The sequence below is a fragment of the Vicugna pacos genome, chromosome 11 (genome assembly GCF_048564905.1).
Source record: "Vicugna pacos chromosome 11, VicPac4, whole genome shotgun sequence".
NCBI lineage: Eukaryota > Metazoa > Chordata > Mammalia > Artiodactyla > Camelidae > Vicugna > Vicugna pacos.
The window spans coordinates 76137820-76158737 of NC_132997.1; the positions used below are offsets into that span (position 1 = coordinate 76137820).

Below are 20918 nucleotides of genomic sequence, written 5' to 3' on the forward strand. Positions count from 1 at the left end.
CCTGTATGATGAATTATGTTTCCATTTCTTGATAAAGAAAATCTTTTATGTCTTCCAGTTGCAGTTGACATAAAGGAAAAGATTTACAATCTCAGTGTTGCATTTTTCAGTCCTAAAATTTCCATTTGGTTTTATTATATTTATTTGCTGAGACTTTCTTTCTTTCCATTCATTGTAAGAGTGCTTTTGTTTCCTGGTTGTATAGCTGCTTTAATATCTTTATTTGGGAATTCCAACTCCTATGTCATCTCGGGGTTGGCATCTTTTCCCTTATGAGTTGAGATTTTCGTAATTCTTTTATGCCAAGTCATTTTATATTGTATCCTGGACATTTTGAATTGTTACATTGTGAGACTGTGGGTCTTGTCTCAGTCTATAAAGAGAATGTTGTTGTTTTTTGTTTTAGCAGGCTGGTTAGGTTCAGGCCTTAAGTTCTGACCTGTCTTATGTGGGCTGTGATTCTGCTGATTCACTTTTCAAAAAGCCTTGGCCTTGCTGTTTGGATTTGTTTCATGTGTGTGCCAATCTGAAACCTGGGCATAGCCCATACAAATGGGTTATCTAGCCAGTAGTTGAGTTCTCAAAACCTTTGATATATTATTTAGAGTTGGATCATGCATGTGAGCCCAGAAGTTCATAAACCACTTTATTCCCTACTCTCCGCAATCTCCCTGATACCTTCTGGTTCACCGAGGCTCACTGTCCTCTGGTCAGAAAGCCAGGGGTTTGATTTGCTCACTCTGCTATGCATTTCCTGTGACTGCCTCTGTATCCAGAGCTAAGTGGTAGAGGACAGAGGGAGAAAAACAAACAACAGGGATTTGCCCCAACTCTTGAGGCTATAGCTCCAGACCAGATGGTTTCTTAGGGGAAAAAATGGGAAACTCACCACTGGTTTGGTGGTACTTTAAATTCTGTTCTCTGTCACGGTGTACCCACTATCACTTACTTCCAGAGTTCTCAGAAAGCTGCTCATACATTCTATCGAGAGCTCATGCTTGTATTCAGCGGACAGACGGGGTGGAGTGTGCTTAATTCCATCTTGCCCAGAACCAGATCTCCAAGATTTACATCTTTTAACATTTGTTTTTACACATTAATTTCTATTCATTGTATGAAATTTAGAAAATGCAAATAATTTTAAAAGGGAAAAACATCACAAGGTAAGAGATTTTAAATTCATACACTGAGGTTATGGAGTAAAATACTATCATCACTTTTTTCCAAGAAAAGGAGGAAAAGAGCAGCCCTAGGAAAGATGTGTACGTGCTATAGCAGTAGAGAATTAAGCAAGGGCTTTTATATTTCTTACTTAGGAGTTTATGCATGGATTGGAATCAACTTTGTTTTGGGAAGATTCGACCATGAGGATGGTGAGTAATGTTGTCTTCTTATGACAGTTCTAAGGACTGAAGTGTTTATATCATAACCTATCAGTAACACATAAGTGCTAATTTTGATTTATCTTTTTTTTTTCTTTCTTTCTTTCTTCAAAACTTAAGATGCTTCATTCTCTAGTCATTTTTTGATTTCCAACTCATTCCATACAGTACGGGGTTTTTTTCCCTATTGGATTTTTAAAAACAAACCTTAGACATATCATTTCATCTTCATATACTTCAATAATACTCTAACAGATAAGGAGTTTCAAAACAAACAAAAGTATCCACAGTTTCATTTTTAAACTTAACAAAGTTAACAATTCCTAATATCATGTAATATCCATCTAATACCCAGGTAGCAAGTTCCCTGATCATGTCAAGAATATTTATTTGTAGTTGTCTTGTTCAAATCAGAATCTGAACATAGATCACAAATTATATTTGATTGGTCTCTCTCTCTCTCTTTTTTTTTTTTTTTTGGTGAGGGGAGATGATTAGGTTTGTTTGTTTGTTTGTTTGCTTATTTATTTCAAATGGAGGTATACTGGGGATAGAACCCAGGATCTTGTGCATGCTAGACACACACTCTACCACTGAGTTATACCCTCCCACCTAATAGGTCTCTTTTAATCTGTAACAGTTAAGCTTCTCCCCTCAACTCTTTTTTTCAAATCATTCATTTAACCAAAAGAAACCTGATCAAAACTGGGTCACTTGGTAGAATGAGTTAGCCACATTCTGGATTTGGTTGACTGCATCTTTGTAGGGTATTTAACTTGTTTCTCATCCCGTCTTATGTCCTATAAACTGGAGATTAGACACAGAAGCTTGATTAGACTTAGATTAGGTTCTTTTGGTAAGAGTAAGTTATAGATGATGCTAAGTGTTTCCTGCTGCATCACATAAGGACTTTTATAATATCTGGTTGTCTTTCTTCCAGTCATATTAAGGCTGAGCAGGTATTCGGGGTTCAGGTATTATCAGCCTGATCAGATCTGTTATAAAAATTCTCCATCTACTTTTCACCAAATGGTTAGAGCATCCAATTGTGATTGTGGCTTAGACTTATTTTTTCATTAGAGGTTGCAAAATGGTGATTCTTCTACTTCTGTCATTCCTTCTTCATTTAACAATTAAGATTTTTATGTAATGAAACTTTCTTCACTGACCATTTGGTGACCCTGAATGTAGTTCTTATGAGAAAGACAGAATAAACCCTTGATTCTTTCCTTTTATTTAGCAAGTTTTTGAATAATGACTTTGTGTTCAAGCAACTCCCAGAGGTAACCACTGAAGCTTGGGGCTTTTTTTTTTTTCCCCAGTGTCATTATGAACTTGTGGATTTTAAGTATTTGATGCATTATAGTCCATCACATCATTATTCCTTTTGCTGCTCAAATTATACCATCTTTGCCCAGTAGAAGCACCTTTAAGTTGGCTCTTGTACCCTTTTAAGATGATCCCAATAATCTTCTGTTTCGCTGGCTTTTTGGCACACTAAGGTATTCTATACTCGTCTTGTATTTTTTCTACCCTAGACCTGGCGTCAGTCATTTTTTAAGGAGCCCTTTTTTTTTTAGCGGAAAATGATATTTACAGACCATGGTCTAGACGCCAGGGGTGCTCATTGCTCCTGGATTATCTTTGTTTCTAGGCCTTTTCAGTGGACAGATCTAGGAAATATGTATTTTTTTAGAAAGATAAAAATATAAACAACAGGGTCCTACTGTATAGCACAGAGAACTATATTCAATATCTTGTAATAACATAATGAAAAAGAATATGAAAGACTATATATGTGTATAACTGAATCATTATGCTGTACACCAGAAACTAACACAGCATTATAAATCAACTGTACTTAAGTTAAAATTATTCAATCAATCATGATCTCATAGTGATAGTTCTAATTCATATTTAAGGTTATGAAGTTATTGTTCAATTTCTTTGATTTTATATTAAAATCAAATACTTTCTCTCTTATGCTGAATATTTGTTTTTAGAGCTATTAACATAAATGTTTATTTGCTGTATTCATAACATATATTTAATGTTTTAAAAATAATAATACCAATAATATTACCAGTAAAATTACTGGAATGCACTTTTAAGATATTTATTTGTTTCTTTTGCCATTAAGCTATATTTTACAAGAGATATACAGTCAAAATACCAAGTTTTAAGTCACTTGAGTAATGATTTTCTGTGTAATATACAGTTAAGTTAGGTTAATTTGTTTCACTTTATTTTCAATTTTTAAGGGATTTCATGTTTTTTATTTTTTTTGGTCTTTTTTAACTTAATTTTGGCTTTTAATTACTAGACCCCTTATTTATTTCAGAATCAGAATCTGAGGCTCCCCAGGAATTGGCAACAGGGCGCAGAAGGACGGTAGGGATACTGGATATGGGAGGAGCCTCTCTCCAGATTGCTTATGAAGTTCCTACCTCAACTTCTGTTCTTCCTCCACAACAGGTATTTTATTATTAGGGGGAATTCAGTTGCTAAGAATGCCAGTATTTGAAGAAGTAAGGGCACTGTCTGGTCTGAGTCCAAATATTTGTTCAGATCCACACTAGCTTGTGTTATCTTGGGTAGGTTACCTCTCTGAACCTCAGTTTCCTCATGTATAAAAAGAGAATAATAGTATCTGCTTCATAATGTTGTGAGGATGGAATAACACTGTGGTGTAAAGCACTTAGCAAGCTGCCCAGCAGGTATTAAGTGTTTAGTACATTTTAGCAATTATAGTTATGCTACCTATCTCCAGGAATTGCCTGAGGATTAAACATGATTGTATAAGTCATGGACCACAGCATTTGATACATGCTTGTTCATTAAATTGTTATTCCCTTTTCCTTCACTGATGGTTCCATTCTTGTGCTTCTATTATTCCTTACCTGATTTGAATGTAAAGAATGTATTTTGAGGGAGAAGTTTCATCACATGGAGGAAAAAGAAATTAAACATTTTTTGAGTCCCTATTATGTGCAAGAAATAAAGCATGTTACACTGCCCCCGCCAAAGCCTGTGACTTCTCAGTGGAGACAGCCTATGATAACAGGCAGGCCATGATGGTGCTATCATTTGAGCAGGGTTTCTCACCATTGACACTGCTGACATTTTAGGCCACATAAGTCTGTTGTGGATGACTGTCCTGTGCATCACATGATGCTTAGCAGCATTCCTGGCCTTTATCTGACACAGTAATGTCCCCCTCTTCTCCAGTCTCCGAATTTTGACAGTCAAAAATGTCCTCAGACATTGCCAAATGCCCCTGGAGGTGCAGAATCACCCTGGTTGAGAAACTTAGATCTAAAAAGAACTGTGGTGATTTGGGAACTTGGCAGGGTCAACTCCATTTGCAAAGGCTTGAATAGGAGCCATGCTGGCTTCATAGAAAGTAAGGTATTAAAATATTTACCTGGTCCTTGGATGATAGTAGGCTTTTGCATAGTGGAGGCTGAGGAAAGGCCATCTTCATGGAGGGAGCAGTCTGCACAAAGATACAGAAAAAGCAGCAGAGAGCCCTGGATGTCCAGGGAATGATGAATAGCCTGTTACAGTATGGGGTTTTCAAGTGTGGTAATAGAGAAGGCTGGGAAGATGAGATGAAGTTAGATCATGAGGAGTCTTGCTTGCCGTGCTAGGGGATTTGGTTTTTATATCTGTAGATAGTGGGGAACTAGCAAAGATTTTTGAGTAGAGCAGTCCAATGGGCCTCAGTTTCATCGTCTATGAAATAATTAAACTCTGACAGTCCTTCCCAGCTCTGAATTGTGTGACTGTGTTAATTTTGTGACTGGGTTCCAATCTGTTTTTTAAGAAAGTAATTTTGGTGTCAGTAGGAGAGAAAACTATAGGTCAGGGAACCTTGGGTTGGAAATGATAAAGTGCTAAACTAGACAAGGTAAGTGGAAATAGAAGGGAACGGACAGTTTTCAAGGTATATTTTGAAGTTAAAAAAAACAACAACAGTGTAATGTGGTGATGTGGGAAGGGCAGGGAGGGATGCCAGTGATGCTGAGGGTCCAGCCTACATAACCGGAAGGGTGACAAACGCAGTGACTAAGTGAGAGACCGGAGCGGAAAGGGCAGGGTTGATGCTAAGCACATCAGTATGGTTTGAGGGAGAGAGTCCTGGTCTCTTGCTCTGAAGTCCTATAACCGTAAGTTCAATTTTGTATATGTTGAATTTGAGATATCTGAGGAATATATATGTCTAGATATCTAGCAGGACTATTGGAAATACGGGTTTTGCAATCAGCAGAGAAGTCTGTGGTGGGGCTGGAGATTTTGGGAACTAAGTTGTGAGACTCTTAGTCATATTTGTTAGTATATATTCAACAGGTAAAATGAAAGCATGGTTCTGATGCTAAGGAATGGGTGATAGGTGGCACTGAGCTTTAAAGTCATAAATGGCTTAAAGTTGTAAACAGACACATAGCAATATAATGGATCTGTGTGCTTAGTTAAAATAAGGAAAGAAACAATGAGACATAAAACAATGCACTTTAAATTTTTAAAATAATCCTAAGTTCTTACTTTTTTGTATAATTCATAAAGTTGTGCACATTCACAAAATTACACAATCACCACTGTCAAATTCCAGAACATTTCATCACTCTAAACAGAAACTCCATGTTCACTAGCAGTCACTCACTATTCCCCTTTCCCCAGCCCTGACAACCACTAATCTACTTTGTCTCTTATGGATTTGCCTATTCTGGGTGTTTCATATACATGGAATCATACAATATGTGGCCTTCTATGCTGGTCTTTCATTTAGCAAAATGTTTTCAAGATTCATTCATGCTGTGGCAGGTCGGTACTTTATTTCCTTCATGGCTGCATAGCATTCCATTGTATGACCAGGGCACATTTTGTTTATCTACTCATCAGCTGAGGGACATTTAGGTTGTTTCCAGTTTTGGGCTGTTACGGATAATGCTCCTGTGAATATTCACATACACATTTTTGTGTAGATGTAAGTTTTCAGCTCTTTTGAGTATATACCTAGGATTGGAATTGCTGGGCACAATAGCGTTTCTGTAAATTAAAAATAAATACATTCAAAACAATCCCCTTTAGCAAAAATACATACAAACAAATATTACACATTAAAGCACATTTGAATGGTTGCCTTTGGCCGGGAGCTGGTGTGGGGGTAGGCATGAGGATAAAAGGGAGTAAACAAATAAAACAAAAGTGGGGCTTTGCCATGATAATGTGCCCTGAACTGAGGAATATGCTTAATTCATCTCTATACCTGAAGTCAACAACAGCAGCAACAACAACACAGAGGTAAAATTGAACTTCTCCAATCCCCAGATCTGTCAGAGGGATCTTATTGATTAGTTTTAGAAAGGCCATAAAATAGATCTCCTGATCATCTGTAGCTCATCTGTCAAATTCCTTAAAGTTGTTTTTGTCAAAGGGATTATTTTTCTGATTATAAAAATGGTACATTCCCACTTCGGGGAACTGGAAAATCAGAAAAGTACATGCAAGAAAATGACATTAGCTATCATGATTCTACCTTCTGTATAGCTACACAAAGTATTTTAGTCTCTAATTTGGTATTTAGTCTCTGATTTGTTCCTTTTTGTGTAGTCATGTCATTTTATGTCTTTGTTTAAAATAATGCTGTGAGGATGAAAGAGTGCTATAAGACATTTTAAAGACAAGTCATAGCAAATGAAGCAATGTCATACCTTCATATAAATCAACCAAAATTCACATTCCCTGTACATTGTAATACAGGAAGAAGCTGCGAAGATCTTGCTGGCTGAATTCAACCTGGGCTGTGATGTTCAACACACTGAACATGTGTACAGGGTTTATGTCACAACCTTTCTGGGTTTTGGAGGCAACTTTGCGCGGCAGCGCTATGAAGACCTTGTGTTGAATGAAACTCTTAACAAAAACAGGTATGTGTGACATGGGATCTGTGATTTTTGAAATATAGTGTTGTCAGGCTGCAGACATTAGGCAGAAATAGTTACACTCTACTTAGACAGATACGTCCTTGCTCCCTCCTTCCTGACCACCCCTGCCAATAGGGTAGCGTCTCTTAGAGAACCTCTGTTAGTTGTCCCACTTGATCCGCGTGAGAGTGCCTTCTGATCCTTGTTATTAGGACGCAAAAAAGTAAAGCAGCTTATTGTGGTGACTTCGTGCTATGCCCATGTTCGGACATGGCATCATAGGGTAAGTGAGATTAATTAAGTCACTAATTTAAATTGTGCAGAATGATGTAGCTCCTAGAGTGCATTCTACCTGGAAGTGCTCAGGATGTGTATGGTGAATTGCAGTAAAGTTGCATCTTATGTGGGACTTAGGGTCCATAGTGTGCATGAAAGATTAAAAGCGTGTGTGGTCAAAATTAACCTTTAAAATGTTCTCTTTAAGTCCAGAATGGCCATTTTTCCCTCCAATATTGGAGAGATCAGTGATTCTTCATTTGTGTACCGAATGAAGTATTTAGATCATAATGTACAAATAGCTGTTGGGATTTTTAGTATTTAAAATTATTTTATTATTATGCACATTAAAGGAAAGCATAATAGAGAGTAGAGTTCTTTTCCCCCATAAAATTATTTATCTCCATTTGTTTAGCTAGAAATGCTAGCCTGAAGAGATACTGGTATATCCCATTTGTAATAATTTCTCTATAGCAATCAACTGTCTTATATTGGGAGCATGTTAAAGAAAATATTGTCCCATAAGTCCTTTTTGTTTTTCTAAGTCTCAGCTCCCAAGAGTTCAAGGTGCTTTGGGATAACCTGCTTTCCTGGATGATTGATGAATGCATTAAAATCAGGGAGGGTGTTTGTATTCTGAAAATATTCTTAAATCCATACAGATGTTGCTTGGTTGTAGAGCTCAGATCACTCCTGCTGGCACTATGGCATTTGAAGAACAATTACTATGAAAGTTTCACACCAGTTTTGTTTTGTTCCTTCTTCATTAGCCTCTGTGTCTCCTTTTCCATTTTCTGGCTTTGTTGTTCTGCTGCTCTTTTTTTCTCTGTCTGCTGTTTTCTGCTGCCTTGGAACAGGCTGCATCATCTTCTTCCTACACATTGGTATTTTCTTACCATGTATCTGAGTTACCTAGTTCAGAAGACTGATTATTCATCTTGTGTAGCTGCTAATCTATGCTTTAATGATTCTCTCTTTTTAATAACAATTTTCTGAGTTTTCCTTACAGGTGGTGTCACATCCTTGAAATAGGATCCACTTGTTCCAAAGCATTTCATTGTGCTACCACATTCCCATTCCCTCCTTCAGTCTTCACACTTGTGGGGGCATCTTCATCCCAGGAAGTCCACTCATCAACATCTGTCTTAGGAACTGATGAATAATTAACTGGTGTTGACAGAGTTATTTCGTCTCCACTTAATTTCTGTCCTTGGCCTGCATTTTTTCTTATTGAAGTATAGTCAGTTTACAATGTTGTGTCAGTTTCTGGTGTACACTGGCCTGCGTATTAATCTCTTTAGGAGGGAGACTACTGTTGCTAGACAAGTACAGACTTTAAACAACCAGAGCTGTGTGATGGCCATGGTGGGAATCAAAACCTGCCCCTCCCTCCCCTCTCAGAGCCAGGCCTGTGGTCGGTCACTATTGCCAGCCATTTCCACTGCACCCCTGACACGGTCCCTCCTCAGGAAAATCCCCCTGCCTTTCCCACTTCACCTCCTCCCAGTTGTTTTTCTAAACATTAGAACTGTCCTCAACATGGTGAGATCTTTTCACTTTTAAGAGGCAAGTGGGAATGAAGACTAGATGGAGACCAACAGATTCACATCTCCAATTTCACATATGCTGGGAAATACACATGTTGACTAAAAGGTTGAACAAAATTAATCACTGCCATATTTCTTTCTTTCTTTCCTTCCCTCCATTTTCCCTTCCCTCCTTCCTTCCTTCCCTTCCACCCTTCCCTCCCTTCCTTCCATTTTCTTTCTTTCTTTTCTTTCTCTAAATTGAATTTGCATCATTTAGGTGTTAACGTGATACGACTGCGTGGTAGAGCACTGCCCTTATTTTTAGGGGTGTCAGGTAAAGGAATAGTAAGACATCTGTGAAGCATCTTAGAGTCGGCTGAGTACAGTAGTGATGTGATTTTGTCTTTGTGACAGGTTGCTGGGCCAGAAGACAGGTCTGAGTCCCGACAATCCATTCTTGGATCCCTGCCTGCCTGTAGGACTCACAGATGTGGTGGAGAGGAACAGCCAGGCTCTGCATGTCCGAGGAAGAGGGGACTGGGCAGCTTGTGGGGCCATGCTGAGCCCCCTGCTGGCTCGCTCCAACACCAGCCAGGCCTCGCTGAACGGCATCTACCAGTCGCCAATTGACTTCAACAACAGCGAGTTCTACGGTTTCTCTGAGTTCTTTTACTGTACAGAGGATGTGTTGCGCATTGGTGGCCGCTACCACGGGCCAACATTTGCCAAGGCTGCTCAGGTAAATTATTAATAATTAAGATGACTCATGTTGGCGGCAGCCATTTATTGGATGCCTAACTTTGTGCCAGATGCTGTGCAAAGGGCTTTGCATGCCTGATCTCACTAGATTCCATGCAGGAGCCCTGTAAGGCCTTATCTGACAGATGAGGAAGTGGACTTAGAGATGTTAAGGAACCTGCTATGTTATACTGCCTTCTAAATTTAATTAAGCTTAGGTTTCATGGGTGTCCTGTCACCCAAATTATCACCCAGGACTTACATTATTGGGGTGGCTAATGGTTTTTCCTCCAACTTCCCAACAGTCCTCTTTAATGTTTGTGGCCAAAAGTGTCATCTCCAGATATTTTTCCCTTGCTGGGTGTTCCCACGTATAATGTACTTTTGGGGATGATGTCACACAGGTGGGCAAGTCCACTTTCATTTTCTTAACTTGAGCTATTAAGAAGCCAGAATGGTATAGGATCATTTGGAATATTGGAAAGATGTTGCAGAAAGCAGTGATAGTGAAAGTATTGTTTAAATTTAAAATGCAGAAGTAAACATTCACTTAGACCACATTTAGGATGTAAGCATCTTATAGGCTTAAAGCATTAGTTACTTGGACAGGTAAAAGTATAGCTAGGTTTCTATAGTTCCTGCTTTAATTTGGATTCATCTCTTTAATTTTTGCATATGTCTCTTCTATCAGAAAAACTTATGGGAAGCATCTGTCCTCTCTTTTTTTACTCATTCCTTTCTGCTTTCTCAGATTCTCTAGGGTTCTGTTGGTATAATGCTTCCAACAGAAACGTCTGCAGTGCATGTACTGTTCCCTAAAAGTGGTCCCTAGGAAATATTGAAAACCTGGTTTGTATTTGCTCTTTCCTCTCCAGCCTTCAAGAATACCCTCATATTCCCTTTCCTTTCCAGCATTCCCTCACTGTCCATGGCCTGACTCTTTCATTTTAAAATGTCTTCAAATTCCATTCCCTTGAATGGGGCTCAAGTTCTTACTTGCCCAAACTGCTAGTGGCTTAATATTTTCTCTTTCCCAGGTAAAAGATGATTTTGTTCTTACTTTTTTTTACTTTCACTCAACTGTTTTCTTCCCAGTGACACCTGCCTTGTCCACCCTGTACAAAATTACATCCCTCCCCAGTGTGTCCTGTTTCCCTTTCCTGCTTTATTTTTCCCATGGGCATTTATGCCATGTAACACACTCTGTATATGTATGTGTGTGTGTGTATGTATGGGCGTGTATGTATATGTATGTCTATTTGGTTATTATCTGTCCCACACCACTAGAGTGTAAGCTTCATGAGGACATAAATTATTATCTGCTCATTGCTGGATCCCCTTGGCACCTAGAATAGCACCTGGCACATAGCAGCATTCAGGAAACGTTAGTTTACTGAACATACCAGAAGGAATGATACCCTTGGTGAGAATTTCAACATAGAGGCAGGGCAGTGATAGATTTTTGACCATTTTGTTCCCTCTGCTTGACCTGCTTATGTCTGTCCTGCTTAAGGTAGAATGAAGCTTTGTTTGGCTTTTGATATTGCTACTCCTGGTCCTAACCTTACCCTCTCTGCAGCCTAACATGCTCAGGAGCCATGTCCGGCTGGCTTTGTACTGGACGTGGAGGCAATAGGAATAAAAAAGGAATATTCCCAGGCCCCTTAAGTCACCCAGTGGCCTGAATTCAGGGACTGGCCTTGCCCAGAACCTGGGACAGTGTTTGGTGAATGAATATACCATTTCTGTTTTCCTTTGTCAACCAGGTAGCCCATAGGTAACTTTAGAAATGGCACAGCTGTGACTGTGGGGAGTTACAGAGTTTGCCTCCCATTTCATGTTGCGCCATTTCTCTGTGCTTGTTCCAGGATTACTGTGGCATGGCTTGGTCAGTACTCAATCAGAGATTCAAGAATGGCCTCTTTTCTTCACATGCAGATGAGCATCGACTCAAGTAAGTAATTCCTTTTCACCCTTCTTTGTGGCCTTAAAATGTATGAACAGTGAATGAGAGAGAGTGAGCAATAGTACAGATTGGATTGTATGTTGAAGAAGAATTTGGTTATTTCAGATTTTGATTTTCTGAGGGATAGGGGCCAAAATAGTGAGCTTATTGTAGCAAAGGCAAGGGAACCTCATGGTTACCAAAAGAGTTCTCAAGTGGTGTGAGATCAAAAGTGGTGTGGTCTTTTTATTTTTAAATTTTTATTAAAATATCAAACATGTAGAAGAATAGAAAGAACAGTAAGATAAACCCACATGTAACTGTCACTCAACTTCAAAATACCAATATTTTGCCAGTTTGGTTCATCAGTCCTCCCATTTTGTAAACATTTTAGTTAAAAAAGAATTTAAATATAAATAAAGATAGAATAGTATAATGAACTCCTGAGTACCTGACACCCAGCTTCTCTGCTAATAGCTATCTTCTCATGACCATCTTGTTTCATCTGTTTTCCCACCTCATAATTTGGTTATTTTAAAGCAAATCCCAAACATCATATAATTACATTTGTAAGTATTTCAGCATGCTCTCTAAAGATATGGGCTATTCAAAAAAAAAGAAAAACATAATCACAGTATCATTGTTGCATTGTGTAAAAGTGATCGTCACTTTTGTGGTAACCGTTTAATAAGAGGATGTAGAATCAGATTTGGCTCCACCTAGAGGTGAGGAAGTTGAATTGGGGAGAGACAGGTCTTCCTGACACCCAGTGGTCTGGTCTTGTTCTTTTTTCCTGTAAAAAATTTATTTTTTTGTCACACAGATATCAGTGTTTTAAATCAGCTTGGATGTACCAAGTTCTCCATGAAGGATTCCACTTTCCCTATGACTACGCAAACCTGCAGACAGCCCAGCTGGTCTATGACCGAGAGGTTCAGTGGACGCTGGGAGCCATTCTGTATAAAACACGCTTCTTACCACTCAGGTAAAGTGGACTGACCAAGCCGGCCTCTGGAACTCAGAGGATGTTAGTTGGTGCCTCAGAACAGGTTTCTTAAGTGACCTCCTCCTCAAAAAAACCAGAAACAAAGACACCCAAACTCCCTTTATTACTGCCACGTGAAGTACTATCACTAACCAGGCATGTTGAAACAGAAAGAAGGTTGAGAATTATTGGTCTGGAGTCTGTTCTTCAGCTTTCCAATGTCGGGGATTCAGTTTTGTTTATCTACAACAAATCAGTCTTTAGAACTGGCTCTTACTAACCACTTCTAAGATACTGACTGATGAGCTAAAGTTACTCTGGAGCTCTGTCTGACTAGAGAACTGGGGTAGGTTGTGTCTATACAGCAATCTTTTCTAATGGGTTGAGTCACTCAGGAGATTGTGTCATTGACTTGGAAGGCTTTTTGGTGGGCCAGAATTAGAACAAAGGACGTGAGATGCTTTTAGGGGGGATATTTTCATCAAACTGTGGTAGCCTGATGTCTTGCTCTTATGCACCATAAGAAATTTGGAATAGTTTTTAGATACTCTCTCCCCTGGACCATTTCAGATAAACTAAGATGAATTCTTAATCTTTGGTGCCTGTTTCTCTAAACTCAGTACTGTCAGAAGCCAGGCAGGTGAGAGAAGTGGGCAGCTGCAGAGTATGTGCACCAAATGAAAGGCTGATTATTGTGAAGAAGTGCTGTCCAGCATCTGCCAGCTCTCATTTGTCAAGAGAAGCCTAAAAAAAAAAGTGGGGGTACTGGGAATTGAACCCAGGACCTCATGTATGCTAGGCACACACTCTACCACTGAGCACACCTGTGCCCCCCCTCCCAACCTCCTGAAATCCACATTTTATGTGCAGTCTTTCCATTTGGAAATTCACATTTTAAGAAGACACTGCAGGTCAAACAAAATGCACATGGATCTGGTATCTGGACCACGAGAGAAGGGCTTCTGTTCTAGACAGGCAAACCACTGCACTGTCTCTGTTTTTTTCTTTTCTTTTTTCTTCTTCAGATTACAATACAATTGATTAGGTAACAGCTTTTTCTAGATATGTCCTAAGTCCTCAGGAAGCACAACAACTTTTTTTAAATGTAAGATTTAGATATACTTTGATTTCTTTTTTTAATTTTAATTTTTTTTTACTTTTTGGTAGAGGGGAGGTAATTAGGTTTTTTCATTCATTCATTCATTATTTATTTTTAAATAGAGGTACTGGGGATTGAACCCAGCACCTTGTGCATGCTAGGCACATACTTTACCACCGAGCTAAACCCTCCCCACCACTGTAGTTTCTTGATTGGACTCAGGGGCCACCCTACCGTCATTAGTACCATATTTACAATCTGTAGGCCAGGGTGGTATGAGGTCACCGTTAAGACATGTTACAGATGACCTGCCTTGTCTTACTATTCATTTTTATGGCTTCTAATTTTGTCCCCAGATTCTGAAGGGTATAGGCCTGTGAGGCTCCCTCTGTAGGCCATGGAAAGAAGGTTCATGAGGAATCACACGTACCAGCTCTGGGCCTGTGGACGTGCTTCAGCTTTCCTTTCTTTGTGGAGCTGGTTTATAGCATGTTTACATGGATGGAGTAAATGGGATAAAACCACTGGGCCTTTTAAATCAGCATAAATATTTCCCTCTCAGACTAACATTTCTTTCTACCTTCAACCTCTTCCTTAGGGATCGACGGCAGGAAGGTGTCCGACAGGCCCATGGTAGCTGGTTCCGTCTCTCCTTTGTCTACAACCACTATCTCTTCTTCGCCTGTATCCTAGTGGTACTACTGGCCATCATCCTATACCTTCTGCGACTACGCCGAATTCATCACCGACAAACCCGAGCCTCAGCCCCACTGCTGTGGATTGAGGAGGTGGTGCCCATGATTGGGGTACAGGTGGGGCCGTGAGGCTGGACAAGTTCTCAAGAAGCTCAGCTACCCCAGAGTTGCTGCCCATCAAACTCCACCACTTCCTGATACTGGCCTCAGATGCTGTTTTGCCTGATGTGGATATTTGGCCTTGGAATTTCTACTTTAGTATCTACTTTAATTCCATCTCAATATCCAGGTCCTCTTCTCTGAGAGAAGCTGTAATTTAGTCTGTGAAGAACTAAATGAAAGATTGGTGCTAACAAAGGGGACCAATTTTAGTCCAATTGAAGCATGCTTCTCCTTTAGCTGGGAGGTCTGGTGTGTTCCTGGGATCTAGACTTTTTATCCCTTGCTAAAGCATGAAGTTTGGCATTGGGCACACTAGCAACCTGGTTGAAACCAAATCTGGAGCATCTGATACAAAGCTGAAGACATTCTAGCAAGGGCAGCAGCCCCTTCTTTCTCTGTAACAGAGATATTTTTATGTGGAGATCCACAGTCTTTAATAGGGATCCAAGATCTTTCTTTGCAGTTCAGTGGAACAGATATGAATTTGCAGGCAACCAAAATACAACCTCCTCACTTACTTGACAAAGAAGCCATTATGGGTGTGGTCCAAGATCCCTGACATACAGTTGATGTTAAGTTTGTGATTTTAAAAGTTAGAACCCTTTCTAAATGAATGGTCCATTGAAGATTTTAATAGTATGTTATCAGATGCCTGGTATGACCAGGATAGAAACATTTTCCATGTCTATGTGCCTCATAGGCTGTTTGGGCATTAATTTTTCTTTCTGAGCCTTAAATATGCTTGTAGGAATGGAGAAATTGTGATGGGGACTGGAAGCCTAGATTTGTCTGGTTTCAGGTCACTGTCCTCTGGGCCTATTTTTTTGTCTTATGTAGGAAGATTCAAAAAGAGTTCCTTTATTTCACTGCAAAGGCCAGTATGTAGTTGGAGAAGGGATGCATTTGGGCTGTTTTTAAAGAAAGAAAGAACAGTATCAGGATGGTGGGCAAAGGCAATACATTCCAAGTTCTTATTAATGTTTTTCTGAGAAATAGAAGTTTTCTTCATTCAACTCTTGGAATATCTGAAAAGAAGCAAATCTCAAACTTTGGGATGAATAGATAAATCTGTTAATAAGCCACGTAGCAACTTTCAGAAATTATTTAAGAGATTTCTCAATCACAAACAGCATTTCTATTAATGAGAGAGAAAATGCTGTAGTAATTACATTCTCATCTGTGACCCTTCAGGAGCTTTGCTTCTTGTCTACATTGAGTCTTTAAATTGCATGAGGATTTCTTTTTCATCAACTCCCACCTTCCCTCATGGAACCCTCTTTATGCTTTGTCCTTTTAATGTCTGCATAGCTTTGAATGTCCTGCCCAAGAATATTCTCCCAGAGTTGAAGTAGTTTCCTTTTTTGTCAGCTCTGAGTTCTAGGATTACATGAGTAGGGGAAAGGTCCTTGACTTTAAAGGGAAAAAAAGTGGAATTCTTTTTTTTTTTTTTTGCGGGGGGTGGTGGTGGTGATTAGGTTTATTTATTTACTTATTCATTTATTTTTGGTGGTGGTACTGGGGATTGAACCTAGCACCTCATGCATGCTAAACATGCATACCACTTGAGCTATACCCTACCCCTAAAAAAGTGGAATTCTTAAAAAATAAATTCCATACTGGGAGCAGAAAGGAATTAAATGCTTCATAAAACAGAGAAAAATAAGTCAAGATCCTCCTAGAAGTAAACTGAGATGAAGATAAGTATACTGAGTCTTGGTAGGTGAAAAGATGATGAGTCTTGAATAGTTTTCAAATTAGATAAAAATGGATCTAACAGAGTCTAACAATTCCTTTGGAAATACTTTTTAGTTAGGGCCTATATCACAGCAATTTCCTTTAAGTTTTAAGATTTCTAAATTGCCTTGATTTTCTTTGACTTCTCATCTTTGTGTCTGTACTGTGAGCGAGCCCTCGCCTTATGAGTGATGCTTATAAAGCGTGTTTGCTAGCCACTGCCTACTCAGGTAACTCTTTTTCTCGTCACCTTGGTTTCCAAATACTATTTTTGGTTTTCTACCTAATTGGCTAACAGTAATTACATTTGTGTGCTCAGAATGAAGTTGAAGCATGGAGAAGGTGGTGATTAGTCCCATTTGAAAGCTCTTATTAGTAAAGTTAAAGTTATTCTTTATCCTAGTCATAATCATTTTAGCTACCATTTGCAAAGCACTTACTGTGTACCAGACACTCCATTAAGAATTTTATGTATATTATTTAATCATCATGACCACCTTTCAGATTGATATTACTGTGTTCTTTTTATAGTTGAGAAACTCAGGATACCTGATTATCATTTTTTTCCATATAAATGTATTTCTTATTCTTAATTTATTTCAATTAGTCTTTGACTTTGTTTTTAGTTTGTTATATCCTGTTTATTATTTTTATGGTATAGGATCTGGGCTTGTCTTTATTACTGTAAGTAAGATGTCTCAGAGTTCAATGGTATGAAAAAAAGGACAAATTCTGGTCATGCCCCTCAGAAAAACTGAGTATTTGCCTTGATATTGGATCCTGTGCTTCTTTCATTGCTCCCAATTAAAATTTTTAAATGAACCATTTATCCCTTGCTGAGGGCCAATTACTTATATAGACTGCTTTCTCATAATGAACTAGTCTTGCTTATAGACTTAATATATCTTACTTTTAACCCCCTTTTAGCCCTAAGTTTTTTACAGTTTTTAAAGAATTTTAAAGACTTCTTTTCTTTTTGCATTTCTGAATTTTGAGTAGTTCCCCTGTGAAAATAATTATGGTTTCGTAAAATTCACATTCCATTTGTTTCTTTGAATCTTACCAAGCAGTCTTCCTTATAACAGCAACAATGAACCTCAATGGTTTTAGTGCTTTTATAACTGAGACAGGTCACAAATGTCAAAATCAAGTCAGTGGCTTGTAGGAGTGATGTTTTATTATTCTTGATGATGGCACAACCCATCACTTTTCTCTGAATTCTTGTCATGAGACATAGTGAAAATATGTCTAATACTCAATTATATGGTATTACATTCACTTAAGTTGCAGGTACCTTTAAGCCAAATTATACCATCTTTCTCTCTGTATCTTAGCACCTTCATTTTCCTTGGTCTAGGAAATTTTAATCACTTTCCACCAACCTTGTATTTATTCTTCTAATGTTATCCGAAGTATTCTGCCTCTGTCCTCCTCAGCTTAAGAGCTTCCTTTAACTTCAAAGGCCTTAGGCAACAATTATTAAAATGTAATTGACTCTACTGTAAACTTGCTAAGCTAGTCATTTTAGGCATTAACATTTATTATCACCTCCATATTTACATTTACATAAGCTCTCATTGCTATTATTGAAAGATGCCCCTCCCCCCTGCTCCCAAGTCCTATTCTCCTAGTTTTGTGTTTTGCTTTTCGTCAGGAGAGAAAGACAAATGAGTGGTGTGATTTAGGGCAAAAAACACTGGGCTTCTGAACAGTAGATCTGAATTCTAGCCGTGGCTCTGTCATTAACTAGCTATGGTACCCCCAAGCAAGTCACCTGCCCTCTTTTGTTCACTTCTGATCTATAAAACAAGGTGGCTAGACAAGATGATCTGAGGCCAGTTCCCAAGGGAGAACCACTGGCATAAGGAAGTAAAGGCAAAGAAAGCAGACAAGGGATAAATTTCAGGAAGAGGATTGTGGCCTTTGGTTTAGAAGGCCAGCCTGCCCAGAAGAACCAGTGGTCCTCTCCTACTTTCTCCATAGCCCCTGACATTAAGGTTGAAGAGAATGGAGTTTCCAACAGCAATCATTATACATCAATTTTAGAAAACGAGATTTTTAAAGCTAAGATTTTAGACGTTTTCTGATTAACCCCCTTGATTTTATGGATGATTAAACAGATGCCCAGAGTAGCAGTAATACATGCAAATGAAATGCTCATTGACAGAATCTTCCTGTAAGACTATATATTTCAACAGAATATATATAATAGAGCTGAATGCAACTAACCATGCTCAATCTTTATAACTATTATCTGATACTTGTTCACATTTAGGAATAAAATATGAAAGAAATACTTTCTTAGAAATAGTATCAGGTTTTCACTACATCTATTCCAGCTCCTGTATTTCTTTTAATACTTTAAAATTTTAGATGTCTCTTTTTTAAATAATTTGCTTAATTTTGTACTATTTTCTTAACTACAGCATCTAAGCAATTCATGTGATGGTTACAATCTAAATTATTTAAGGTATAAATGTTCATTAAACCTACCTCATTAAGGAACTTGGTTGTAATTCTTGGGCAATTCCTAGAATCCTTTACAGAAACAGTGCTGTTTCTTTTTGCTGTTTTTAAACTTTTCAAACCAATTCAGAACTGGTATCTAATTTCCCTTTCTGCTGTGGTATGTGGTAAAACTTCAGCTGGAATTAAGAATTAAGGCAAGTAGGAGCAGATGCTTCAAATGCTCCCAAATTAGTCTCAGGTTATGCTAATTTCAGAGTCCTGCCACTAGGGCCATATGCTCTCTCAAACTTGTGAGGATTTGTTGGTGTTACAAAAAATATTTGTTTAAAAACGAGTACTTAAAAAAAAATCCTATAGACTTCCCTTGTATTATTATACAAGTGTTTTTTCCCCGAGTATTTCATTATTTCTCAGTTTGTCAATAGCATTATTAGAGGGACAAAGGAGGAATACATCCATTGACCATTTTAGAAGTCTGAGCAGTAAGGTCCTTTTATATGTAAAATTGAATCATTACTCATACTAGTAAGGGCTTTCTACTTTTAAAATGCATTCAATCATTGCTTGTCATTTTTATAAAAACCAAAGTTGAAAAAATTTCTGAATCACAGGATCTTTATAGCCATGCATGCATGACTTCAGACAAGCTGAGCCTCTCCTTGTGAAGTAGTCACCCTATACCCTCTGGCAGCCTACTCCTCTTTCACCTCTCCAGTGTAAGGTAGCCCTGCTACTTTAACAACCTTAATCCAGGGATCAGGAGCTGATGGTATGGGAACCTGTCCCAGTGACTGCAGTTCCTTTTCCTTAGATAATTCTATCTAGAAGAGGTGATATCCCATTAGCATAACAGGATCAACATAGCAGATTAAATGAGACCGAGGGGAGTGGAGTTTGGAGGGAATGAGAATATCTGGTCAAAACTTTCTAAGGTAACTAGGCCTGTGGTTCTCAAACTCGTCTCCCATTGGAATCACCTGGGGAACTTAAAACCTTACAGCTTTCAGAGATTGTGATTTAATTGGTCTTGGGTGAGGCTGGGGCTAGGATTTTCAAAGATTCTAACGTGAGAGAAGTTGAGAACCACTTCTAGCAGGGTCCCGGATTTTTTTTAAAATCAAAGACAAACTTTCTACTTCTATTTTGCTAAGAACCTCTTGAGACTGGTACATTTTATTTCACACTGAAACTCAGAGAATACTGGAGTTGAAAGGGAACTGAGATCATTAGTCCAGAGACTGTACATGGGCAAATGTTAGGTCATTTATGGCTCCCAGATGTGTTTAGTCTGTATGGTGTTCTAAAAAAAAAATTCACATAAAAATCTAGATGTGTGGCTTCTTTAAAAAATCAGGTCTGACATCCCTGGACCTGCAGAGCAGCAGCAGGCCAGCACTCACAATGGTTGAGCCCCTTAGCTGAGCACTTGCTCTCCAGTTTGCCAGTTGGTGCCGGTCTGACCCTACTCTTGCCTTCTCCAAAACTAAAAACTAACTTTCTTCAACTTTTACTCATTGCTCCCAGCTTTGCAGCACAAAGGAAGCTCATTCCTTCTTCCGCATGAAAGGGTTTCAACTTCTCAAGGGTAGGATTCTTGCTCTCTCTCCAAATGTTCTCCTCCAGCTGAATTCCCCCAGTTCCTTCAAGTATTCCCTGTGTGATTCAGGTTCTGGACTCCTAAATATCCTGGTCCCTTCCCCTGGATACATACTTATTGGTCAATATCCTCCTTAAAAACTTGCAGTGAGGTGTTTTGACACCTCACTATGAGGTGTGACTGACTATGGCTTGATATTGATATTGATAAAATCTGAACCACCACCAATCTTTCTCAGTGTCATCACATTGTTGGTTCATGTTGAGCCTGTGGCCAACTGGAATTCCTAAGTCTTTTTATATGAAATGATAAGAAGCCAGTTTTCTCTACCCCAAACTTATACATCCTATTTAATTTAAATGAAGATGTTAAATTTATGA

General features: G+C 38.6%; 1 protein-coding gene and 1 pseudogene across 1 annotated transcript in view; one reads left to right on the plus strand and one right to left on the minus strand.

Moving 5' to 3' along the window:
• Nucleotides 1-17294, plus strand: part of ENTPD7 (ectonucleoside triphosphate diphosphohydrolase 7) — a 34668-nt gene extending 17374 nt beyond the window's left edge. Inside the window, exons 7-13 of the mRNA XM_006210533.4 lie at nt 1317-1373; nt 3724-3857; nt 7146-7312; nt 9529-9853; nt 11721-11806; nt 12621-12782; nt 14480-17294. Coding sequence (XP_006210595.1) covers nt 1317-1373; nt 3724-3857; nt 7146-7312; nt 9529-9853; nt 11721-11806; nt 12621-12782; nt 14480-14705 — 1157 coding nt within the window. The 3' untranslated portion in view covers nt 14706-17294. The remainder of the gene's footprint in view (nt 1-1316; nt 1374-3723; nt 3858-7145; nt 7313-9528; nt 9854-11720; nt 11807-12620; nt 12783-14479) is intronic.
• LOC102536610 (receptor-binding cancer antigen expressed on SiSo cells-like) lies at nt 8122-9276 on the minus strand (annotated as a pseudogene).
• Nucleotides 17295-20918: the final 3624 nt, after the last annotated feature.